The sequence below is a fragment of the Lagopus muta genome, chromosome 4 (assembly GCF_023343835.1).
Source record: "Lagopus muta isolate bLagMut1 chromosome 4, bLagMut1 primary, whole genome shotgun sequence".
Classification (NCBI taxonomy): domain Eukaryota; kingdom Metazoa; phylum Chordata; class Aves; order Galliformes; family Phasianidae; genus Lagopus; species Lagopus muta.
The window spans coordinates 62,298,063-62,325,126 of NC_064436.1; the positions used below are offsets into that span (position 1 = coordinate 62,298,063).

Consider the following 27,064-nt stretch of genomic DNA (forward strand, 5'->3'; position numbering starts at 1 on the left):
GAACTTGTGAATCAATGTCAAAGACATCCATGTATATTTTGCACTCTTTCCAGGTTAACAATATTGCAGAACAGAAGGAAATATTAAACCCTATAAAAAAATCCCAAATCCTTGCCTAATTTTCTTTCAATTACTGCCTGGATATTCATCCAAGAACGTAAGGAGCAAATTACACCCCTTTCTAGTTAGAATTCTTACTTCATCACTTTGTTTCATATCTTTACAATGTTTTACTATTTAGAGTTTCAAAACCTAAACTGGGTGATCAAACCAGATACTGCTCGAGTCCTAATAATATATAAGTTAAGATGCCGTCTGGTTTGTTTATGCAAAAAGTTCTCCAGAAGATTTTAGAGCCTGAAAATTAAACATAATGAACATACCAAGGGAGGCACTCTTGTGTAACTGTTCACTAGAGGCAGCCTTGCTAAACTGATGATGATATTCTTGAGAACAGGAGTAAGAAATGCTGGGATACTGCTGTTTCTATGATGACCCAAAGCCAGAGCAGTCTGCAAACATTCCACCATCTCAGCTATCATTTCACAAGCTGCAGTAACGTGTTTCACTTCTTTTGGGGGAGAAAAAGAAATTTATTTTTATGAATCTATTTCAAAACACACCAGTTAAATTCATATAAAAAGAAGTATAAAAGCTTAATTAAAATATATGCTAAGCAGTACAAAACCACGCTGAGGACATAGACAAAAAAACGTTCTATAGCAGTTAGCTATACCACCACCTCCCCTGCAATTCTTTGTATTGCTTGCCAGTCTCAGTGCTAGAGAATATCAATAGCTGAGATCTGCCAGAAAAACATGCAAGAAAAGCAGAAAATATGCAAGTTTCCTAACCCCAGCAAAAGCAAGCCACATTGAACAGAGCTTTTCTTACAATGTATAGTGATGAAACTCATCTCATAAGAGAGCACTTTCATAGCTGGCTCTGAGCTAGATCTGATAAACAGGTCCATTCTCTACATGGAAATGAAATCTTACACTAAACAACCACAGCTGGATATAGAAGACAATGCTGACCATTCTAGAGGACTTGACTTTCACCCAGTACTGTACTCCCATTAGAGCAGAAAGACAGAAAATGAATCTGTCATTTGTTTTTAAAGATATGTTAATTTTCAGATTCTACCCTCATGGGAAATTTAAAAATCCTACAGCATTTTAGAAAGCTCAGTCTGCACAATGCTGCACAGCTGACAAAACTGCCCAAAGAAAAATCTCCATTAACGTTTCAAGCTTTCAAGTAAAAAATGCATGTATGAAAACTGTCAATCTATACCTGATAATCATTTATCAAATAGAAGCTTTCAGATGAAATCTTGTTAAAAAAAAAAAAAAATCAGTAACTGAAATTTTTCTTTTGTGAAAATCTAAAACAAACGTGGAATTCAATGTTTACTTACTGTGCATGTTTGAATCAACTTCATTCTCATTTAAGCCTTTTGAAACATTCTTCTTTCTTTCTGGACTAAGAAGTTGATTTCCAGGTTCAACTGCAACTGAATTTAGAGAAAAATATATATAATGGTAGTATCTTTTAAATATCATCTTTTTAATATCATACACCCTTTTTTAATTTTTAATTTTTTTTTTTTTTACTTACAGCAGTAAAAAATTTACATTTCCAAGGCTCTTGCTGAGATCAAAAATAAACACAAAGTCTGAAGTGTTAAATTAAAACACTTAAAATAAAGCATCACAGAAGTGACTGGAAAGGACTCACAGGATATACTGCAAACACCTAGCATTGAATCAGTGGAACTATTAAGAATTTTTGTTTCATAGCTGTTCAAATGGGACTCACCTGCTTCTATGATAAACTTAATGCAATTAATTAAGGAGCAAGCATATGTCACATTAACTGCAGAAGCCAGCAAATTCCAGAGGCCAGGCTGCTGTAAAGTCAGACAGCAGCAATCCAGAGCAGCTTGCAGATCTATACTTATTGGAAGTTGGTCATGTATTAAATGCCATGATAACGCCTATGAAAAATAAACAATTGCTATTAGAACAAAATTCTCAAAGCATATCACTTGATAGTTGAAGGTTTTTGTTGGCTTTTGGTGTTTTTGTTTGTTTCCAGCAATACATAATATATATGTTTTTAATAAGTAAGCTGTACAGAAAAAATGATTTTGTTTCTTGAGAAAACAAGAAAATGAAGAGCATTATACAGAGGGAGAAAAAGAAAGCAAAACAAAAATTAAACAAACAAACAAACCCTTCTATATCCAATGTCCCAGAAACAGTGCAGGGCATTTTTCCAAAATGTCAAGATCATTGTATCTTTCAGCCAATTTCTTTTTGTAAAAAGCTACCCTCGCCCAATAAGCCCACCTGATTTTCTGGCACAGATCAAGTAAAAGAAACATTGAATAAACTTCTGCAGTAAGACAAGTTGCCTGGATCAAAATTCATTCCATGGTGATCAAATTAAGTCAAAGCTGGTTCCCTCCCAATGTTTCATCACATCTTTATTTACGCTTTAGTTTCTCACCTCTATTGACATCACGACAAATTTCAGGATGTCATCCTCTTTGTCAGGAGGAACACGGAGAGTGGTTGGTAGTTTGGAGAGTAACAACAAGTACTGAGCGAGTGCACGACAAAGCGTCATCGCAGACTGATACATCATCTCATCACCTACAAGACAAGACAGGATGGAATCTACAAGTTTGAGTTTTTTCTGTCAATAAATGTTTTTTTAGAATTATTTCATAGGCATTTTTAAGCCAAGCATCTTGACTTTTTTTTTTTTTTTTTTAATAGTAAGTTCATGCATTGACAGGCCACCTGGAAACTACCTTTGTAGAGGAGAGAATAAACTTAAAGAGACCATTATTTCTATTACCAAAGATATCGTTTAGTTTTTTCCAGTAGGCTGATGGCTCAGTTGGCAAAAGCGGTTGGAAAACCTGGTGGCTGGCAGGAAGGTTTAGTACAGTGGCAGACACATGATCCAGTGTTACCCTCCGAGCTGTTTCAAAAAGGCTACTCTTCTGGTCTCGTGAGATTTCATGCATGCCAAGGCTTAAACAAGGTGCTAACAAGCTCAGGTTGAATTCCTGAAATTAAACAGGAAGTACAAAGTAAATAAACTGCTTTTAAAGAAAAGCAAGCATTTGACATGAATGTATACAAAGAATCTTCAACAAGTAAGATTTATTTGTTGATAAACTGATTCTTAAAAAGATTTCATCATAAATAAGCGCAAATTTCTCAGTGGGGAAAACAAGGAAACTTCTGCTGTATACTTCCCAGATAAGTTATATCCCTGTTACGCAAATAAAATAGCTCTGTGTATTCTGCCTGAAAACTTAATGCATTTCCCTTTTTTCTTTTTCCTTTACCTTATGCTCAGAAGTTATTTAAAAACACTTTTGCTGAAACTTTCCAAAGACATATCAAGGAAAACAAACAGCAATTCAGCCCAAAATATTAAAATTTTAGAAATACTTGTTAACAGAGGATTGAAAAGTACAAGCTCTACCAGTTATTTGGGGTGCATGCTCAGACAAGTCACTCTCCAAAAAACGAAAGAAAAACTACCACCACCATCATGACCCATTTCACAAACATCACAGGAATTTTTATCCTCTTAAAGAAAAAACAGTAGAAAAAAATAAGTTTGAAAATAAAACTATAAGCTCAACTTCACTTAAATTTAAATTCTGCCTTCTCCAAAAGTACCTCCAGTAAATTGAATCTTAAATTCTAAAAAGACTGAAAGGCACTGTGACTCCACAGGATCTACATTTGAATACTACTCACTTCTCCTCAAAATGAGAAAGTATAAAATATCTTTAGTTTTCCATTATCATTTCAGCATGCCAACAATAAACGTACTGTAGAGAATTTGAGCAAATTATGCTCTTAATAAACACAGCTGTGCCTCACTGCAGATTCACCATTTGTGTCACATGAGAGCTATATTAGAAGTAAACTAGTATAGATGATCAAAAGTTTCAGAATCATCTGGTCTTGTAAAAGGCTGTACAAGAAAATTATGTAAAACGATAGAACTGTGGATACGTGAACTTCCTCTTCACTTCCACTCCATACACACAATCTGTACTATTAGAAAACTATTAGCACCATTGCTAGACAGAGCCAAAAAACATTCAGCATTTCATTTCCCAAACGTAATGAAATCCAACAGGTGAAGAGCTAGCATTACGTAAATCTGAAAGGTATGCATTTAAGTATCTAATCTATTAATACTACCAACTAGAATATCTGAAACAATTTGATACAACATCTTCAGCTGATACTGTTCCATCAGACAAAAAAGTTACCTTGCTGTTCATGAAGGAGTTCAGGTCAGGCTGAGGAATTCTGTTTAACAGTTCTGCACCTTCTAGTAATGCTGAGTCAGACTTGATGCAGCACTGAGACCTCACCAGAGACATATACCACTCCTTTAATAATTGAAGAAAACAAGTTCATTACAGATTTTATTTTCACAAAATTAAAATGATTTCAGGGGTGGAGGGAGAACTGCTTAATGTCATTTAATTGTGGTTCTTTTAAGAGATCTCTAGGCCACATTAATGTCAACAACAAGAACAAAAAAGAAACTGCAAAAAAAGACCAGCCACGAGAAAATGCAAAATAGATGACTGATCAACAGACCATCTTCAAGTAAGATAAATAGACAAGTTGTCTATTTCCATGGAGTCTGGACAGGAAACAAAGCCAAAAAAGCTTAGCATATGGCATAGGTATATTAGGATTGAAAAGCTGATGACAGCATTTAGAAAACCTGGAATATTTGGTAATCAAGTATAATAAAAGGAAAAAAATACGGCAACAAGGAAAGAAAAGTCTTCAGAATCAGTGGTCTATCTTATCAGATGAAGACAGCATCTACACTGAAAGATGCACTGAAACAAATTAAGACTTACTCCTTATATTTATAGCGCTGAGCCTAGAGGAATAAGTTAAAAATATAACTAATTTAACTGAACAATATTAAGAGCCAATTTTTTTTGTTTCCTTTATCAATTAATGAACATCCCAAGGCAGCTGATACTAATTAGAATCCAACTGTGGAAGAAGCATATGAAAACTTCCTTTGTGCAAGATTTGAAGTTACACAGAGGAAGAAGGCAGAAATCCACAGGCAAATGGTTTCTGGGCACAGTCTTTCTTCTTACTATCTAAGTTGTTCTCAGTCCTTCTATTAAGTCAGTGTGTTCCACAACTCACTTGGACAGCTCTAAATTATCAGCTAATCAGTAATTTTTGCCATCTCTATTAAACACGTTTAAAGTTTCTATGCATCACTATAGAACATGAAGTAACGAAAAGGAGAAATGAGCTGTTATGGGACAAACTGGAAAGAAAGGAAGACAAAGACCTCAAAATCCTCTTAGCCTTCCATCCTGCACTGAGGTAAATGTATCTAATTACATGTCAAACAGAAATTCAAAAAGAGAAAGCCAGCTATTTTCAGTCAACAAATTAATAGAGAAAGAAAACAGATGACAGCATACGTTTGTATGAACCTTCTTGTAAATCTTTTGTGTAATTTTATGGAGAGAAAAAAAACTTGATAGTTTTTCATGGCACCATATATGTAAGAAATATGCATGCACATTTTAATTATTAATATTTGGCCTAACTCATTCATTCACTGATCCCTGTTTGAGATTGATAATTTTAAGAGCATAGTAAAAATAAGCTGCTATCAAATATGTCACAATAAGAAGAATACTTTTTGAGCAAGGCATTTCTAAACAGAATCTTACTTTATCTAGAATTACATTCTCTAAACCTGGTTGGTCTTCTCCATCTAGTGGGTGCAAGGTAACCAGAGGTGAAGGACTAGTTGTGTCTGGTGCCACCATAAGACGAAATCTATCCAAGAGTGAGTAAAGTCTTTGGTGTCTGAAAATAAAAACAAGCATCAGCAAAGAGCTAACTTAGTTTCATAAAGCATTTAAAAAAAGATACTCATCCAGTGAACTAATGCTCATAACTGGGACAGAAAAGCACTAGCATCATAAGATTTTTGCTGGATCATCCACATGATGTAAAACTGCAAAATTCATCAGCTACCAATAGACACAAAAAATCAATCCTGTACCGCCAACAATAAGGATTTGATTTAGATTTTGAGCTTGTACTTTGTGCTTATGCATAAAATGCAAGCTGCTCAATTTCTCTAAGTAGCATCCCTTTTTAGTGAATAAGAATAAAATTTAACGCACAGACTTGACTGCATATGAACACATTCCATCAGACAAGATGGACAAACAAGAATCCACTTTAAGAAAACGAAGTAAAAGTAAACTGATATTTAAGATGAAGAATTTATCCGTGATTTAAAAGATACTGCAATCAATGTTTTCTTTTTGTTTCTTTTTCTGATCCCAGTACTGTACTGGTACTGTAAAAGTCATTTGGAGAATTCTGACTAGTATTATATTCCTAAGTTAAATCTCATAAGTGCAGGCACATTGCTATCAATCTACTGCTGTCTTAGGCTTCACGTTCTTTACTCCTGCTTCTATTTCCTATTTCAGTCAATAGATATCAACCTCAGATAGCAATGACATCAGGAGAAACAAATTACTCTTTTCATCATTGAGTAAGGCTTTTGAAAGGATTGAATGCTTTGTTCCTTTTATAATAGTAGTTTACATATAAACAACAGGAAGATTAAACCAGTGAATGAAAAAGAACAACAGCTGGAACAGACAAAATCTGACAAAACAAGTCTGAGGAAAATAAAGTTGTTTTCACAGCAATGTAGTTTGTGATTTTTGCCAAAATTAATTTGGGGTAACTTTAAAAGTTAAATACTTTTAAGGTCTGGGATAGAGTCTGATGTCTCCTAGCCTTTGGCTTTCTTGAAGTTGCAAAATGCATTTAAGAAGTAAACTCATCTAAGCAACTGTCTTCAAGTTACAGTAAGCATGCACCTTACATGATGCTTTACTCATTTCACCTCTTAACAGAATTTGCTATCTTAGCTTAAAAAAACTCAAACCTATCATAACTACTTCTACAAAATTCCTTAACTTGATATTTTAACAGGTACCGGTATTACCTCGTTGCTAATCCACTGTTTTGAAGGTATTCCTGAATTCTATCCAGTTCTTCAACTGGTAACTGAGTAATGCTGTTCTATAGGAGTCACAAGAAAACAAGTAAAATACATATATGTACTTAGAACAAATTATGAGATTTATATGCAGATAAAGTGAAATGCAATCATTCATATCTATATACAATATAAAGTGTTATTTTTCCATAGAAATAACTTTAATTTAAACACTTACATTTGATTGTTATTGCTAGCACTACTCAAACTGATTTGCAGATAAACGTATTTATCTTTACCTGTAAAGTTGCAGCCAAAAGCATTTCTACCCGACGGCAAGCCAGTGTGTCAACCATGCGAGCAAGCACACGGAATGGAGTACAAAGAAGCTTATCAACATACAATGTCAAGACTGCTCCAGACTGGCTGAGATGTATCCCCTCTAAGCACTGTAAAGTCTTCTTCAGAGTCGTAGGCTAAACATTGAAAGAACACAAAAAGGGAACATTACATATCTAACACTGATGGCAGCAGGGTTAAATAGGAGGGTGTTGAAACAAAATAAGTCAATCGATTGGAATAACAAAGAGCTTAAAGGAAAAGGTACTTATAAAATCACTACAGCAGACAACAAACTGACCAATATAATCATCTGTATGCTAATAAGTCCAAGTTACTGAGTTAATTTATATGAACACTGGTTTGCTTGGCAATTAACTGTAAGAACAGCAAGTACAAAAAAGAGGAAGAAATTAAATTAAGGAAAAAAACAGAAGTCTTAAGCAAAATCACAGAATGATTTGAAGGCTGATAAACTTGAGCCAGAGTCCAGACATGAGCGTAAGGGTCAAGAAAAGCATAAGGGATATTTGGAGCTCGTAATCATAGAAACAGTGATGCATGATTATAAAGGAGCACAAGGAAATTCATATACACATGTTTTCAAGATGCATTCTAAAGGGGAAAAAAAAGACAAAACAGTGACTTACGGATTTTTTTTTTTTAAGAGCAGACTGTGAACATTATCTGTTCTAATTTTACTAATTTGACTGATAAATTACCAGTATTTCACCAAAATACAGCTTCCATTCAAACATGTGCAGTCAATTTTACCTATTCTCAGACAAGCATACTATAACTCAGACTTATCTCAGCTTAAAAGCATTTTACTCAGACACTTAGGGCACTACAGCAGTTGCAGTGGACTTGCCCATAGACAATAATGAGAGGAAATTTTACCAGGTTGCTCAGGGTGTGGGAGCATCTCTCACCATTACCTCTAAAAGAAACCCAGTAAATAACTTTCTCACTGAGCTAGTTCCCAAGCTTGAGAGGGATGAGTACAATCCTACATCCCTACAATTAATCATCCACTCCTTTTAATCTGGAAATTACAATAACCAACAGAAATCGTAAGCTGAATTTCTGAAGCTTATAAAGAGTCCAGTGTCAAGACCCTGTAACTTCTGCACCAGATTAATGAGGGGCAACTTGAGCTTGCAATTGATTTTCACGCTGCTAGGGCCTATGAAAATGTATTAGCTCCTGTTCCCAGCTTTGTGGTTAGTAGTAGTCACCAAGGTACTGAAATTGAAGTTGGAAGTTAAAGCTTTACTTTAACTCTCATATCTACTATGTAGAATAATAAAAAAGGAAGAACAGCAGCTTAATCAACTCTAATTGAATTTACAGATTTGATGAAATGGAACACACCTGATACTGAAGTTGCCAATATATTATAAGGTTCATTTCTTGCTGTTTTTTTCTTATTAAGCGTCTTCAGAAATAACATTACAATTTGATAGATGACACAGAAATGTTAGAATCTGCATACTTACTGGTTATAATTATACTAGAATCTAAGTGATTTCTTTCTTAAAAAATTAAGTTAGACTTACAGCTGCAAGATTCTCACACCGTGATTGAATGGCCTGGATGAAGAGACCACTGGCTGCTGAATTTCTGTGAACAGCACTAATGAAGTCTTGCACTGGAGGCTCATGGGATAGATTAATCAAGTCTTGAACATGATTCACAATAAGCCAAGTCAAGTGTTCTGAATCATGTAGGTTTTGACACTGAAAGGGAAAAAAGTAACATGCATAGTAAGTACCTAATTACTAAACACGATCTGACACATGAAGACTTTTGTACATAATTTCAGTAATTTTAAAATAATGGTACAATCTGTCCGTATTTTAGTACTGCCACCATTACTTATGGATTAGTTTTTTCATGTGCTTTTGAGCGTGTTCAAATTAAAAGTCATAATGAATTTGTGACCAGCTTTTTCAGTATCATTACACCATGACATGAAAAGGGAACACTTTGAAGCTGTATCATGGGAGAGTCACACTGGATAATAGACAAAGGTGAGATAGTAGTTAAGCACTGGAACAGGAATTCCAGAGCAGTGGTCAGAGCACTGAACCTGCCAGAGTTCTAGGAGCGTTTGGGCAACGCTCTCAGACACAGTGTCTGTTTTTCAGGTGGTCCTGTGAGGAGCTAGGAGTTGGATTCGATGATCCTTGTGGGTCCCTTCCAACATGACAGAAGTAAATTGAGAAGGACATTTCAGAGACATCGCTTTTAACAAAATACTGTTTGAAAGAAGCACACATACACAGTCATCTTGTAGAGGGTGATTTTCATTTAGGCTTCCCTTTAAAGATTTCATACTACTATTTGCCCTAAACACCAGATAAGTGGAAAACATATCCAAAGAGATCTTTCAGTAATTAATTTTAAGCCTACAGAGGCTAACCATATAACAACAAGGAATGCAACACAACAGACCTGTAGAACTAACCACACGATGCCAAAAAGCCAACACTTCTCAGTAAAAAGGTTTTGAAGAGTATTAACTTGGACTAGGCTCAAATCTGACCATAGTGACTTAAAGCCCATTGGGAGTTGAAGTGCTTTTTAAGCATAGCTTTTGGTGCAGTTGAATCTGAGAGGAATGAAGATTGCTTCCCCAAAAGTGCTTTGCAATGCAAACTGAAGTGCAATACTAAGTATTACAGGAAGGTTCACCTCAAAGGTATGATTCCAATGAACTAAAATGCTAATACTGAGGCATGAAAAGGCTGAAGCCACAGAAATTGTTCTTGTTAGAGAACCAAAAATGGAAGTGAAATGTTAATGTAAAACCTTTTATTTTATTTATTTTACTTATTATTACTGATGTTGGAAAATCCAGCACTTAGTACACTGATAGCAACACACAAGTAAAGGATATAATATCTAGCAGATTATTCTATTACCTACCAGGTACCCTCAGACATGCCATGAGAACTAGTTCAGAATAGAAAAAATGCAAAATGAAGTTGTACATAAGTGTCCCCTAGAAAGAAAATGATTAGCTTCACATTAGTCCTCAATTCTCGCTTTTGAACCGGTAACTTAAGAAAACAACTCAGAACCATAGTTATAAAATCCCTAATTCAAAACTTACCACATAGTCACAAAAAAGAATGAGTGCTCCTCTTCTCACTATCTCTCGATTGCACATGCCACGTTTAGATTCTGAATCTGATTCATCACTGTCTCCAGATATCTGAGGGCTAAGTAATTTAGTAGTAGAAAGACTGTGTCTCCTGCAAGAAGTACATTATATTTTATTACCATGTAGAAACATCAAAAATCAAATTGCTTGGAACATTCTACTCACTGTAAGTCTTTCTATTAGAAACTTCATTTAAACATTATACTGCTCTGAAACAGACACCTCGCTTTCCATCAGCTTTCTAGCAACAGTCATATTACCTTTTGTTCAATGTTTATTTTTTCTTCATGCTGTCTAAGGAAACAAACTGGTTATTTACAAGAAAAAACCTTGGGCTATTGTGTCGTAAGTAATAACAGAACCTAATTCCGTGTTTTTCAAACCATGAGACTGAATTAAGGCAACAGTCTCACATCTGAGTGCGTATCTAAGTATTGATCCACACATTTTAGAGCACAATTAGTCTTCCCTAACATTCACTGTGCAAGTATCAGAAATTTCTCTTAAGTCAGCTGTTACTCTTCCTCTACAGTGGGCTACCCATCCCACACAGTGGAGTATCTTTCACACCCGCAGACGACATCATCCTAATGGCAGGTGTGTCTGACAGGTGGGTTGACCCATTCACAGACCAGGAGTTAGCTCAGTTTAGAAACAATTTTTGAATTTCAGACAGCTAATATTGATATTACTAACACCTACTTTGACTACTGCTAATGAACCAGCGTGGTGCTTTGACAGCATTTAGTAGGAGACCCACTGACAAGTGATCACAGATGTACCTGCATCTTACTGATCAGACCATATTTCCATAAACACTAAGTGTAAATCACCTGCACTAGCTGCTTATTTGCTAGAAAGTGAAATAAGAAGTCCCCATACAAACAGCTATAGCTTTTTCTATAATTTTTCATTTTTAGAAGGACAAAGAAGGAATTTATTGTCTTCAAAGTATAGAGATTTACCCAACTGTTCTTTCGAGGAACAACTGAGCACTGGGTGTACTTCCTTAGTTTGAAAGGCATACTAACATCAGAACAGACAGTATACACACAAACACACACAAAACCATACACACAAAATAAATGCAGAACTATTTCAGAACCTAAGCAGTATTATTCAACAGCTGGCAGCTCTGAAGATTAAAACTTGTTTGTTTGGGCTTTTTTTTTTTCCATACAGCTGTACCAAATACAACTGGGAGACATGGTACTACTACTAGGGATCAAAAACAAACCTTACTTTGGAGTTTGATGCACTTCTGACCACCAGTTGTAGTTTGTGTAATTAACAAGAAGCAGGATCTGACACCAGAGGAGAACTAAGGAAGGATGTGTGGGAACCATGGACTGAACAAGGTCACTCAGACTTTCAAGGGTATAGAAACTACCATCAGATCCATCTCCTGTAAAAAGCCTGGTGGCTGCAGCTGTGATTCTTCTAAACATCCCTGAAAAATATGAAAGCATGTTAGAGAAACTATGTTCTGCATGGAATTCTGAAGTTTCAAAATAATCCTGGGTACCCCAAAAATACAGAAGTTCGCTCATAAGTCAGTACAATTCCTGAAATAAAGGCATATTCTTTGTATTTTATTTTAAATGTAAAGCAAGTCATGCATTTTTACAAAGTATAGTGTGTAAATCAGTAGTAACAAGCTCTCAGCTCAATGAACAATATTTTAGATCAGATCAGAACTGTAATGACACCTAACTTTTCCTCTGTCATCCATTAAATAGTTACCAAATACATGAAAACTTTAATCAATTTTAAAATTGTTAATTATAGATGAGGATATTTTTCTTTTTGAAGTATATCACAGAAGTTCTAAATAAAAACCATGCTGTAACTGCTATTCTATACACTATTAAGACAACTCACAAGTCTCCTACCACAGGTACCAAATATATTTAGTTGAAAATAAACTGAAACTATTCCATCCAAATTCTGAAGTGTGTGCAAGAAGGACATTATTTTAAGTGACAAAAAGTCATTGCCCAGCACACTGAACACTCAGCACAAAAGCTGAATTTTGCTTTCAGACTTGCTACTTACACATTTATGTAACAAAAAGAACAGAAGGAAAACAAGGAAAATGGAGAAACTTAAAGTTGTCTAAATTTACAGGACCAACTTTTCAGTTTACCCATCCCTTTTATTTCCATTCTATTTCAAAGTAGCACATTGTAAATCTTCATTTCTAATCTGGTAGTTTTCCATAATTGAACATACAGGAGTTAGCAATGTTTGCGTTCTGACAAAATCTATAATGGGTGAGAAGATAAGACACCCATGTTGAACAGTGGTTAAAAATGAGAGAAGATCACAGCCTGTGTTCCCAAACACAATTCAGAATTAAGGTGCAGCTGTAGTAAAGATGAAATAACTTAAAGAGATGCAAAATTATGAAGACTTTCACTGAACAAGCAGCATGAAACCACATAATTAAATCTATGCCTAAACCTGAAAGAAAATGCTAAAACATGAAAATACAATTCACACATTTGAAGAACTTCACTTCTACTCTGTAACACCATATATGGCAACCACATTACTATTAGTCCTTGAAGTGGATTTGTAGTGATTTTGAGAGATCATGCAGTACATGTATACCAGTGCTTTGCATGAATGTTTTAATATTTATCTTTTATTCAGTATGACAGTTTCTACATAGCTTTTGCCAAGACAAATGCATCTTGGAAACCAGCTGCTGCAGAAGAACTAGCTGGAGCCTTCCCTTTCCTCTGTCAAAAGCTCTGGCTGAAGTTACCCACTTCCCTGATTTCAGTCACCAGCTTAATTGACTAATTTCATTGGTCTTGGCTCAATTCCATTTAATCACTTACTCCAAATCATTCTGGCAAAGGTTATTTTTCATAATTTGTATTGGAAATTTTTGCTCAATAACAGCAATTAACAGCATACATATGTGCCTGTCACAGCAGTAGTACAATAGTACTGGGCACGTGGAAATACAGAATGATCACTAACTATACCCAGAGCTGCAAGAAGCAGCTGCTAGCAACGACAGCAGCAGAATGAAGATTTTTGTCAAGAAAGGACTTCATAATTGACATCTGCAGGAAGAGCTTAAAAAGATTAAAGGGTGTTGGACACAAAACAGAATCATGCTAAAAATTTAGAAACAGTGTTTGATATTCACTTTTTTGTTAATCACATCTACTAAGGAAGTGCTGTATAACTTCTGTTCTACAGACGGGGCTGTAGAAGGAAGAATTACTTGTCTGATTTCTAACACACAGAAGAGGAAAGAACTTTTTGAGAAGGAGATGGCTAGGACAATGACACAAAAAGATCTGCTTAACTTACTGGGGAACAACACTATTCCAGGTTACTCCCTTAGATAACTAGTAAGAATAGAATAGTAAGACTGCCAGCCAGAGAATGGAGTGGGTATACGTGCACAAACCCCATAAACCTTAAGAACAGTGCACAATGCTAGTTAGCAGAAATAGTACCATTTTGACTTTCCTGGTTCTCTGTTGTTGTTTTTAATTATGATAAAGAACAGAAACCTACCTTGTCATGAAACTGCCCCCAGGGTTCAGTAACTCAGTAATTTGAGTATTTTGATTTTGAGCTACCAACCTTCAAATTAAGATTAACTACAGAAAATGCAGCGCCATAGATTTGGAACCCCTTGCATTTGTAAACTCTAAAGTATTAGACAGTTAAAAGGAATGATGAAAAGTCACTACATTTTTTACATAAGTAAAAGAAACATGAAAAGTGGGCCCTGTATTCATGAGGATAAAATTTCAAAGGTTCTTCACAGCATGTACGATAGAATGTCTTATGCACCTTCACACTGCTTCTCATTAGTTCTTTTACTCAAAAATCCTTGCCACAGCAAACAGCATGAGGCACTGCTTCAAGTATTACCTGATTTGAAGATATGTATTAAGCACATAAGCAAAGTGCCCAGCTCCTGGCAATAGAAAGTGTGTTGCTGCTCATTCATGTCCACTTTCACTTGTTTGGTAACAATATCTTCGAGTAGAATTCCAACCAGCTGTAACAAGAACCTTGAAAACAGAAGGATACAGTCAATAGGGAAACCATCACTGCAACCTGTTTCAGAACAACATGATGTCTGCCTATAAAACTCGTTAAGTTTAAAATCAAAATTAAAAATTACTCTGCTTTCATCCTAAATAAAATGGTGAATTATATGCTATATTAAAGGTTTACCTAAAACATGACGTTATTGCTATGGCCAGGTAATCACAAGTATTGAACAATTACACAATGGAGCTGTGTTACCTACTCGCCAGCCCACCACAACTTCCACAGCAAACATTCAAATTGACGTGGTGTCTTTGTAGTGATTTGCAATGAGTTAAACACACTCTACAGCTCAGCTGAGGAAGGAGCAACTCAGTAAGTCACAGTAATTCAGCTCTTTGTGTTCTCATTTGCTCTCATTCACTCTACAACTGTACCAAACCCTCAGCCAGGTAAAAAGACCAAAACAAAACACCAAAAAAGAGTGCCTGCAATGAGCAATCCTTGCTCCCAGCCATGATCATCCTCCAACTCACTCCTGTTGGACATAAGATCATTTTAAGGAATCCAGATGTCCCTTTTCCTTCTACCCATCACCCTCACAGTAAGCTGAATGATAAACAGGTGAATTTTCTTTTTACCTAGAATTCCACACTCACGTAAAACTTTTTAGTTTCTCAAAGGAACAGCTCTTCCAAAGGCTTCCCACCACGTCAAGATGGGATATCTTAATAATAAACATTTTGTAAACATAATAAAAGCACTAATCCTCCATGCTTCTTTTGCTTAAGTGTCTTTCTTGGACAGCTTAAGAATGGAAGCTAACTAGACAAAGCTAGCCCTCAAGAAGTAGGAAACAAAAAGCAGGACTAATTTAACCACTTTGAATCGTATTTGCAGGCAAAATCCTAGTTCAGAACACAGGCTTCTATTATCGGGTAGATTGGGGTTGATTCAAGTTTTAGGCCCCACAAAAAAGGATGGAATCAGTTAAAGCTTTGGACCTGATTTTAATAAGATCAGAATTCACCCATCTTCATGGCTGTGGTAGGTCTTTCACGTGGCTTAAGAAGAGGCACCAGAATACTGCAAAGTCCCTACTAAAAACTCATCCAAACTTACTAAAAACTCAACTTATTAACAATTATATATGTATGCATATACATTTCATATTCTTGATTTCTCAGAAACATTTATTGTTCCCTTAACTGACCCAAGACGTCATACCTAGAAAACGTCTCTTCAGGCAGATATTTGATCTGTTTAACCTCAGTGTGATCCTCTTGTGCAGGCATGTTATTTTCACCATGCCTCAGTCTATTAATTGCTTGACGTGACATCAAATACGGTGAGAAAGAAAGCTCTTGAACACGAGATAGAACTATGTCTTCTGTTGATTGTGAAATGAGAACTCTAAGGATTGCTAAAATTCCAGAAATCCATAGCTGGACAGTGCTCACCGATGCCTAACAAACAAATGAACAAACACAGATTGTTAGACTGGATAGGTTTGACCATTACTATGAAAACAATGTTTTGAAGACACAAACATAAAAGGCTTTTCTGCTTGCTCCATTCTCGTATGTCTGATTTTATACAACTTCACATGTATTCAACATAGCATTGAAATGTATTCAAATCTACTAAAGCAAGTCTTCAAAGAGATTAAAAATCTCAATTGTCAAAATAGTACCAACGCTGGCTTAAGAAAAATGTGATTTACCTATTATACATTGCATTCTCAAATTTATTCCAACTATGTTTCTCTACATTTCTGATCCTAAAAATACGAAATGAAAGTAAGTAACCTATCAGCAGAAGATTTCTGTATAAAATGCACCCAGATGGTAAATTATATTAATTGTCACAAATTCTTTCCTAAAAGCTTCAGCTACTTCAGCATCACATTGCAAAATAAAAAGATAGAAATACATACTGTTTTGTTTTGCATTAAAGACACAAGAACCTCTCTTCTCTTTAAAATCCACTTTTACTACTTATCTAGAAATATTTTACTTGCATTATCAGGTTCCTGCTTGCTTACCATTGTTTTAGGAGTAACAAACATACTTCTTAAAAGCATGTCAACGGGGCGAAGGGAAGAAGGAGCCAAAATTTCAAACAGAGTATTCAGTACTCCCAAAGCATCATGAGAATCTATGTGCATCTGTAAGAGAAAACCACAAAACTAATCTATAACTATCACTACCTCTAAACACACTACAATATTATCATCTCAAGTTTTAAACATTTCTATTACAACTTGAACATAATAAGGTTGTCCTTTATAAAATTTGTATCAGTAAAAATCTATGAAAAGTATAAAAATGTTTCATCACAAGCCTTTCTACATAGGAAGGTTGACAATATGGATAAAAATCTATCACAAGAAATTCAACATATGTACGACTTTATTTTAGGAGAAATATGTTGTATGTAGAGAATGAGAGCAAAAGTCTGACTGTCACAAAATTTAGAAACTTATCTCTTCCCTGCACATCCTACCAGGCATATTTATAGACAGAAGTGCTGGGACAAAAACAACAGAATGCTTTGGTCATGACTAAGCTGAAGGAGATAACTAGGAGGAAAAAAAATATCCTAACCCTCAGAGAAGTGAACAGCTACAATGGAACTACACTGCAGAAACTGAAGTAGGACCTCAACTGTTCAGTTATAAAACAGCTGATCACAAAAAGCAAGGGTCTGAACTCAAAATCTGGGTGACTTCTTGCCAATTTAATTTGACAGTTGATTTGATAGTTGAAGTACATGCACAGATTCATACAAAAAAAGAACAAAAGCAACTTAATTCATCAGCATTTTAGCTTCTTTCAAAAACTACTGTCTAATCCTCATTACTGCCTGTTCTTCCCCACCATATAATCTTCTCATAGGAAGGAGAATCTGCCATCAAAGAGCGAAGAACATCTTAAGGGCAGAATTTCATGGCTTTACTTTGTATTCTGGAATTAGAAATACATACTTCAAAGAAAGCTGTATGGTAAGACAAACACTCTGCTGCTTAGGAAGCAGAAAGGAAAAAATTCCCCCTCAAAGAAATAGTGTCTTCTTCCCAGATACAAAAGGTCTACTCTTTAACTCCTAGCTTGCAGTCCAGTTCTGGGCTCTCCATTAAGACAGACATATGCACACACTAGAACAAGCCCAGCAAAGCACCACACAGATTATTAAGGGCTTGGAGCATCTGTCATACAAGGGAAGAATGGAGAAGGCTCAGTGGGAATCTTAACAGTGTGTACAATTATCTGACCACCAGGAGACAAAAGTAGTGAAGACACAAGTAGCTAGAATCTGCTCAGTACTACCTAGTGATGAAAAGCAACATACAGAAGTTGAAATAAAGAAAGCCCCATTTAAATACAATTTCTTCCTCCCCCCTCTTTTTTTTTTTTTTCAGCTCCCTATGAGGACGTTCTAACACTGGAAGAGGTTGGAAGTAATGAAGTCAAAATCTGACTGCACATGGTCCTAAGCAGTCTACTCCAGTAGACAATGCTTTGAGAAGACAACATATCTCTAGAAGACTGCTTCAGCTTCAAATACTTTGTAATTCAGAGATTAATAAATGCAGTTTTGGCTGATGCTATTTCATTCTCTTCACTAAAACAAATTCCATGAGACCCACTGCAGTTAAGAAAAAGTAATTTTTACATTCTGTAACAGAGAATCTTCACACCATCATTAAGTGCTCTGACTGTGTACAGAAAGTAGTAAGAACTTTACCTAGGAACAGTCTAAAAGGTGCTGCACATTTTCAACAACTTAATCTACAGTAATTATCTTCCAGGTAAGGTGGCCACACTTTAAAGAAAATACAGAAATCACAATACTCAAAGCTATAATTACAGCAATTACTGTAATGATGAGTTGGGATGTTTATAGTTTAAAAAAAAAATACACATTACCTGCTGTTTTGCGAGCATTGGGAGAATAATGTCAGCGATTTGCCGAGATAATCTTTTCCATTTGTCTTCATTTTCTTTATGACATTGTTGCAATACTAAGATAAACATTTCCAACACCTGAGGAAAAGTCCAAAAGAACACAAGTAAATACCCATACTATCAGGAAACATTCAAGTAATACAGTAATGTGGAAAATATTTACTGCTTTATCAGTTTGCCAAAAAACAAAGAAAACAAAATTTGCATGAGAAACCAGATAATATTTTAAAATTTAATTTTCAGATTTAAATTTTGTTCTTAGTTGTAGGGTTTTTTTTGTTTGTTTTTAATTTCTTTTAAAAATAATTTCCCAGGTTTTTTTCTACAAACTTGAAATAAAATGCTTTCTAGTCCTTCTTAAACTGCATTTGTCAAAATACTGTGAATGGAAAAAAGGACAGTAAAGCTGAGTGCTGCATCACATACTCAACAAAAGGGGAGAGGAGGGAAGAAAGCGATTTTCCACATTTATAGTCTTTCTTATAGAACTTATTTATCTGAGATAAATAGCTTTCAAATAAAATTTTAAAAGAAAGTCTTTAATTTAGCACACTAACAGCAAGGATCACATTCTCTAGCTGAATATATTTCTGGCTTGAGGGTTATGGAGACAATACTTTCAAAGGAAGCCAGGCCAAAACCACAGCAGGCAGGAATGTTAATGCAATGACTGGGAAGTGGGACACAAGAATCTGGTTCAGAAAATTAGTTAGGCAGAGCAGTTATAAAACATAATCGAGTAGTCCAGCATCAGAAACATAGCCAATAAAAAACACCAGGTGATTTTCTTTCCAAGAGCTTTCTTGTGAAAAAGGTGATAGGAGCAATCTTGGGCTGAATTACTGTAACTCTCTATCTCCAGCTCCGTGGATGGTAGTTAAACAGTTCTAAAAGAACAAAAAGGATAAAGAAGTGTTCTGTAGTAGAGAACATCCCTAGCACAGCCAAAGACCTGCCCAGAGGTCAGCTTATACACACAGTATGAACAGAACAGGAGTAATAACTACAAATAGGATGGTGAGGGATGAAGAGCAATGCAGAGGTGATCTTTAACAGATTAAGTGTGTCAGAAGAGGATTTGCAAGCAAGTGCAGTACCCTTTGTAACATAAAAGTTATTCACTGTTTCACATCATGTGTCCAGAGTGTCATTTCATTTAAATGTTAGTCATTTTATGATTATAAAACTACAAATTCAAAAGAGAATGTGGATACACAAAATTATCCCAAGAACATGCAGTTCTAACACATTATTTTGACAAACTGTACTGCCTTTTTCCAACTATTCTCAGAAAACACATCGCATATGCCAGAATTTCCATTCATCGTGTGAAAAGGAGAAGTATGTTAAGTTTTATCATCAGCTGAAATAGCAGTAAGATCTCATGGTAATTAAGTCACTTCTCTTAAAATTACTTCTTTGATTTTATTGTAAAGGGCGAGTATTGAAGAAAGTAATTCTAACACTCCCTCATAACATAAAATGTTCCAAATCCATGAGATCTGGGTGGTAAGTAGTAACAACTGTGTAGCTACCAGTCTCATTGTCTTATTAACATATATTTGAGAATTTTAACATGAAGATATTTCAGGAACATTTGGATAATCACCAAGCAGCATATTTCCTACTTCTAATCCTACTTCTCTTCAACTTTCCACCCCATTCTTTCAAATTTCTTGAATCACAATTGCAACACTTCACTAGAGCTTCTCGGGGCTTTAGTACCTAGGTTTGTCTGAGATCTAACAGACATTTATTTGACTTGCAACACTGATTCGTGGTGCAGAAGCCTCTTCCTACTCCAAAAATCTTTGCATACTCTCCACATAATGCTCACACACAGAGTCTATCTGTTCAAGATCTGTGTAAAAAGATCATCAGCATGGCCTGATAGCTTTTGAACTATCAAAACAATGTCAACGTTATCACAGAACACAAACAGGGATATCAGCATCCTCTTTTACCTGATGGTACTGAATAAGTCTCAGCAGCATTGACACCACCACCTCCTTCTGGGTTTCCAACTCTTTTCCAGCATCAGCTTTATTTGTTCCTCTTAACACAAACAGATCGTGAACGATGGGCTGCAGAGCTGGTATTGCTAAAATGAGATTTTTTTGTTGCTTTAGCATGAGACAAGCCATTCTTGAGCAGCATGTAACAACTACTAAAAGTAAACTGCACTTTTTTCTTTCCCTTCTCCACAAAAAAAAAAAGCTTCTGACACAGAAAAAAAAAACAAAAAAGGATTTTTCAAAAAGGTTTTTCAGCAGAATCACTGGTAAGTATAACATAGATGACTACTTAAAAGATGAAAGTGGAGGAAAGGAAAGAAGACTAAGAATCAAAATCACGGTCTTCAAAATATTGCTTAGAAATACTGTTGTGGACTAACATTATTAGGATATAACAAACTTCCTGAAGAATTCAAATGAAAATTATTTCATGTATTAAAATTGAAAAGCTAGCATTTTCTGATATAATCAGTATGATCTCCATTCTCTACAGCTTAGTACTCAGTAGTGATTTTAATTTATTGCTAAACTCTCACTAATTTTGCAGAGTTGTCTTGTTTTTTAAATTACCATGTGTAACAGCTTTCCTCCCACTGGCCATGATGCCATCACACAGCTGAATGATCTTTGGAATTCCAATTATCTGTCTGGAATGATACCGCTCGTAAGACAGCAACACCAGAAAAAAGAAGATATTTGGAATAACTGCTTCCGATTCTCTGAAAATAAAAATGTCAAGCTTGAATTGCACGACTCTGTTTAGTAGAAATGAATCTGTTTACACTAAGAATCTTTTAAACAAATGTGGTTTTTTTTCTGCTTTTACACAGTATTTCAGTAATTTGTGCCTCATTCTTTAGTACGATTTCTTCCAAAGGACTTCATTTGTTTCAAATTTTGACAACTGCTCAGTTACTAAATTATAGCATATTAATTAATGCACACAATAACAGAAATGGTTAACAAAACTTCCATCGCACTGCTTATGATGATAGGTGCAACAAAACAAAGAATAGCAGATGTGCAGAATACAAAATGGATTCATCCCGAGTCCACAGTAGTTCTCCCTTCAGCAGGTGAATCCTATCAAGAGCTGATTTCTGAAAGCAAAACCTTGGCAGATTTCCCAAATACATAATTTTAAAATACCAAATTGAGAAACAGCACAACATAGCTTCTTCAACCACAGGGAATCTAAATCTTCGGAAAGGTCTACAACTGGAGGCAGAAAATACACACATTCATTGCCTAGAATGCAACTACTTTTTCTCATAAAGCAGAAATAACTAGCAAATCTAATCACTGCATGCTTCAGAGTAAGAAATGTTAATTCCCACTGTTCAAAGGATCTTTTCTAATTTCGTACCTGAATTGTCCTACTTCAATGTATTCAAACTGCTTTAGCACAAATCCAATGAACACCTGAAGAGAATGAAGAGTTAAAACTTTACATAACAGAAACAAACAAATTCACATTTGAAATTGTTTTGACAGAGTTACAGAGGTGTGAGCTTTGGCAGGAGAAAAAGAATAGGCATACACTGAAAATCATTTATATTTACAGTTCACTGGTATTTTAAGAAATGCTTCCTCTAGAGTTACAAAAGATCCTGAGAATCTCATTGGTGGTAATGACTACTGCTATGCTCATTACAGTTTACATGAACTTAGGCTGAATTTTAGTTGTAAATGTTGTATACTTAATAATAGAATTTTATCTCTCACTCTTGTAACATGATATTTGAGGCATTAACGTCAAAAAGCCAGGAATCAATCAAAAAGCCTAAGATCCAGCATTCATGTATTGCGAATCTGTGCAATAATTTACAAGAAAGTTACAACTGCAACTCATACTTGTTTATAAAAATACTAAAAATACTGTAGCGAATAAAAATTAAACTTCATTGTTACAAATTCACTGTTTTTATGGACAATCACAAATACTTTGGTATTTACCTCTACATTCTCCCTCGCCATCAAAATCAAATAATGTCTATCAGCCACAATGCTCATTACCAGTCCATGCTCTTAAGTAGGGTATTTCCATTTTACTATTTGTAAATAAACTTTTAATTAAATATTATTAAGTAAAACAATACTAATTGTATCATCCACATCATCTTATTTCTATAGTCAAACTGATTAACAGTTCCTCTATGCTTGCTGCAGAGAGTACAAAGTCATTTATATTGATATAAAGCCAAGAATCTGAAGCCCCTTATAGTTGGTGGGGCACTTTCATCTTGCTTCATGTCTTTGTTTTAACCAATATATTACAATGAACGGAATGTGGCCAATATATATTTTTTAATTTACGTAATTACCCTGCTAGTGGTATCCCTGTATTACAAATTTGCAGAAATAAGGTACCAACCTGATCCGAATCCAGAAGACAGTAGTTAACTCGTAGCTGAACCAGTTGAGCAAGCAAGTCTAAAACTTGTCTCTGCAGCTGTACTGATGTTGTTGTAGTGTATTGTTTCAATGCTTTTATGACAAGGGGTTCAAATAAACGAATGTGATTGTGAATAGCATTCTGTAATAGAGAAATTTTGAAGTAATCTAATATCTGAAAAGGTCTCATTCAATACCAAATTACTTTTTAAGAGTAAAAAGTAAATGGGGGGAAAGTATTTTAAAACCATTGTAAAGCACATTCAGAAGGAAGTACATAACACGAGTACCTTATCAGCACGGTGCTTTGCAGCACTGGAAATATTAGTTTTCAGCTGTGTAGAAACTTTCTGCAGCACATCAAACCACCTGTGATAAAACAAGAAAAACATGCTCTAAAAAAAACAGAGGTATAAACAAGTGGTGCTTAGAAGCATTTTTACCTGATGCCACTTTTAATTAATTGACTGCTTCAACAATCTTAGTAAAAGGAAAGATGAACAGAAACAACCCACAGTATGCTATATCAGAATTATGCAGATATGAAGACAACAAACTTCTAGTAGAGAAAGTATTTCTGGTGTCTTTTAGTTATTTTCCAGCCTTTCCTTTAAGACTATTGACTGTTCATTATAGGTAGAAAATTAATTAAATAGTTGTATTCAAATCTATTTTAAACTATTTTATGCTTTGAAAAAAATTAAGCAATACCCATTTTAATGACTTAATTTTGATTTGGGAAACACACTGGTGATATTCAATAGAATTCCACCCAGGACTGCCATGAAAAGATACTTCACTCAAATCTACAAGATATAACACACCACAATGTAATTTCATATTACTTACAATGCCCCCTTATGATATTTATGTTTATGTAAAACACCAAAAAAATATTCTACTTCAAGCCAACATTATGTTGAAAGAGAAAAAAATTACCCTGAAGCATCATGTTCTTGCTCAGCCTGAACCATATTCCTTAGGCTTGCATCAGCAAGTGCCTGTGTAAAATGTGTATATGGTGCCATGAAGCAATAATGATAGAGACCAGGTCTCAAATTGGAAGAACCTAAGCGTTGAGCTTTGCCTTGAGCTTTGCTGGTGTTTGAAGACAAGCCATCATACTGAGAAGCCAGATTTGTCCCAAATAATGTTTTCAGTAACTAGAGAAAAAAATGGGGAAAAAATATTATGGTTTTAGGACTACACAAAAGTTGACTCCCAAAGAACTACAGAAGGAAGATCATCACAAACTGAAAGTGCAAACTGTGCATCATGTAGTCAAATACGAGACAATGGAAGAAAAATTGGGAGAATTCAGGAAACAATCTACATCTCAGCCCAAAAACGATATGGAAACATTTCACTTGCAAAAACAATCACATAACGATTTAGAACAGTCTACTGAAGCTCTCTTCCCACCAAAATTAAACTGTGGTAACTTGAGCCTAGATGCTCACTGGAAACTTGCAGAAATCTATCATTAACACTGTTCTTTGCTTCCCAGGTCTTCTGATATAGTTTAATGGCTACAGAACACATTTGGAAAATAGGAAACAAAACTTATTTTCCTATTTTCTTAGCTTTTAGTAAGATATTCAAACTGGAAGCAGTTCAAGAGGAAACTGAGCTATTCAGATAGCATCAAGTTTCAGAACAGATGATGAAAATTTCCCCACACTGCCTCCCTAAGAAGTATGAGGGGCCATAATCAGAATCCAGCTGATATGCACAGGATGTCAGGTTAAGCCTTAGAGTAACCAAAAAGTTACCTCCTTACCTGCTGTACACAAACTGTTGCCATTGTTGGTTCTCTGTTGAAACATGATTTCAGATATCCCAGGATTTCTTCCACACACTACCAAAAAAAGCAGAAAAACAACTTAATAGTATTTTGCTTTATTTTAAAAAAGCATTAATATGAAAATTGGACAATGCAAGATCTGCTTCGCTATTCTTGAAATAGCACAATGCCCAACATCATAGATAATGAAAATTTCAAGACACAAGAAAAGAGAGGAGAAGGCTTGTCCTTCTCATATTTAACGTGAGTGTATTTAATTACACTTTATTGCTGCAGTAAGAATGACTTCAGGGAAACTATCTTGTTGAAATAAAAAATATAGAGAGAAAAATTCTCCACATGAAACAAAGGAAGTATGAATTTACTACAGCTTTCAGGAGCACCAATTTAACGCAGTAAATTTGGTTGAGTATTTCACCCAGCCTTCTGGTAGTACAACATCTTCTTGGAATACTGTCTTTTACAACAATTTTTAAATCCATGATACACGCTTCTTCCTGGTAAAACAACAGACAGGAACAACTCAACTGCAAATAAACACAAATAGAAACCAAACACATCTTGTACCTTTCCAATGTCTTGAAGAGTTGCAAGTTCCAAGATTTGTGACAGAACATCTAAGGCAGACCGTAAGAAACATCCAAACTTTTCATTAGTGTTCTGGAGATCCAAAGTAACCTGGTAACAAAAATAAAATAAATCTTTTTCTTAACAGTTAGAGGAGAAGGAGACAGAAATTGCAGAAACAGGTATTGACACAAAACGGTCTCCTAAAATTTCACTGTAGTTCAATCAGCATCACTGGAAGCTTAAGCTCCCATATGAATTGCTGGCAATAGAACTTTATTTTGATTTAAAAAAAGGCATCTTTTATCTTGCAGTAGTTGCAGTATCTGAGAAAGCCTAGAATGCTGACAAATAATGGAGGAGTGATCAGGTATTTCTCAGAAACATAGCAGGTGTTTAAGAATCCACCCTTCTGAAGTGCAGAAATCAAAATACTACACCTCCAAGGAATTCATCATTTATTATTCACACTAACGAGGAAAATAATTCACCCATCCTGGAATAAACTGTTGAGAGATACTGTAATTCATATGGCACTGCAAAACAGTGGAGGATGGTTTAGTACAAATAATGGCAACATGGTGACAATGCTTATCAGGTTTTGGGGTTGTTTTCTTGGTGATAGAGTGTTTTTATTTTGGTTTTAAAAGGTGGATTTACTACTTACAAAATCAAGCAAATTAGACCCTCAATACTACATGAGATTTGGACAGTTTGAGCCTTTCAGTGAATCTCACTCCCCTGTTTAAGTCAGTTGAACCAATTTTACCCGGCTTTGTAAATTTACTAACAGAATGCTGGGGATTACTGCCTCAGCAGAGCCAGAGCCATGTTTAAGGTAAATAGAGTAACTGCTCAAGCATACTCTGAATCAATCAAATACCATACGGTACCTTATAGTTAGCATGGGTTGCTTTCAAGACATCGTATAACTTCAGATATGATGGAAGATGATAAAAGCTTCCTACTGAAGATGATTTACTTGTTGTAGCAGGAACACTAGCATCAGTTTGCCTAGTAGCTTAAAAATATATTATTTATTAGCATAACACACTTTACCTAGAGTGCTCATTACACACAACTTAATATAATTTAACATATCTGATTTTTTAAACAAAATGTCCAAGTTAACAGCATGAATTTTTGGATCTGGATGCATATTTGAAAACTGCAGAAACCAAACTGTATAAATTGAAAGTTGGCAATCCAAAACAAAAAGAAAAAAAAAAGAGAAAAAGGATTCAGAAGTTGCTTGTACCTAAACAGCACAGTCGCTTTCCATAGAAAAAGAAGCACTCCCACCACAGCTGCTTCTCCTGCTACACAATACTTAAAAGAACCTGAACTTCTGAGAATAAACCAGACAACCTTTCCACCTACAATTTAAGACAAGCTACTCAATTATTTCTACTCTCTATGTTGTTCCCATACACCTATTAAGCCTCCCACCTAATGTCTCCATTTTAGTATGTATGCCTACCTGGACTAGTTTCACCACCTTTTTTAGGGCTCATTGGCACAGAAACCTGCTCTACTGGCTCCTTCTCTTTCCCCTTCCTCCGAATTGGACTAAGAGAAGGTGGGTTTGTGAGAGAAGGCAAGGCTGTCTAGAATTAAAAAAAAAAAAAAAAAAAAAAAAGCATTATTAATTATGTATGCAAAAGTAGCTTTTGTTCTTCTATAAAAATATAAAGCATATTCACACACTGTTTAAACT

The 27,064-nt window shown here is 35.3% G+C and overlaps 1 protein-coding gene across 4 annotated transcripts in view; it reads right to left on the bottom strand.

The window, feature by feature from the left end:
• HTT (huntingtin) overlaps positions 1 to 27,064 on the bottom strand; it is a 79,108-nt gene that overhangs the window by 16,716 nt on the left and 35,328 nt on the right. For all 4 annotated transcript variants that reach the window (XR_007376226.1, XM_048941342.1, XM_048941341.1 and 1 more), the window contains 26 exons: positions 26,828 to 26,954; positions 26,241 to 26,368; positions 25,348 to 25,458; positions 24,757 to 24,834; positions 23,916 to 24,139; positions 23,267 to 23,345; positions 22,957 to 23,118; positions 21,949 to 22,004; positions 21,153 to 21,301; positions 20,532 to 20,668; positions 18,529 to 18,645; positions 16,644 to 16,766; positions 15,827 to 16,065; positions 14,477 to 14,619; positions 11,816 to 12,023; positions 10,523 to 10,664; positions 8,964 to 9,143; positions 7,365 to 7,541; positions 7,072 to 7,148; positions 5,768 to 5,906; positions 4,313 to 4,435; positions 2,869 to 3,082; positions 2,515 to 2,660; positions 1,822 to 1,999; positions 1,421 to 1,516; positions 384 to 571 (listed from right to left, as the gene is read on the bottom strand). Coding sequence is in view for 3 of the 4 variants with exons in the window: in XM_048941342.1 (XP_048797299.1) it covers positions 384 to 571; positions 1,421 to 1,516; positions 1,822 to 1,999; positions 2,515 to 2,660; positions 2,869 to 3,082; positions 4,313 to 4,435; positions 5,768 to 5,906; positions 7,072 to 7,148; positions 7,365 to 7,541; positions 8,964 to 9,143; positions 10,523 to 10,664; positions 11,816 to 12,023; positions 14,477 to 14,619; positions 15,827 to 16,065; positions 16,644 to 16,766; positions 18,529 to 18,645; positions 20,532 to 20,668; positions 21,153 to 21,301; positions 21,949 to 22,004; positions 22,957 to 23,118; positions 23,267 to 23,345; positions 23,916 to 24,139; positions 24,757 to 24,834; positions 25,348 to 25,458; positions 26,241 to 26,368; positions 26,828 to 26,954 (3,741 nt within the window). In the remaining variant the exon portion in view is untranslated. The remainder of the gene's footprint in view (positions 1 to 383; positions 572 to 1,420; positions 1,517 to 1,821; positions 2,000 to 2,514; positions 2,661 to 2,868; positions 3,083 to 4,312; positions 4,436 to 5,767; positions 5,907 to 7,071; positions 7,149 to 7,364; positions 7,542 to 8,963; positions 9,144 to 10,522; positions 10,665 to 11,815; positions 12,024 to 14,476; positions 14,620 to 15,826; positions 16,066 to 16,643; positions 16,767 to 18,528; positions 18,646 to 20,531; positions 20,669 to 21,152; positions 21,302 to 21,948; positions 22,005 to 22,956; positions 23,119 to 23,266; positions 23,346 to 23,915; positions 24,140 to 24,756; positions 24,835 to 25,347; positions 25,459 to 26,240; positions 26,369 to 26,827; positions 26,955 to 27,064) is intronic.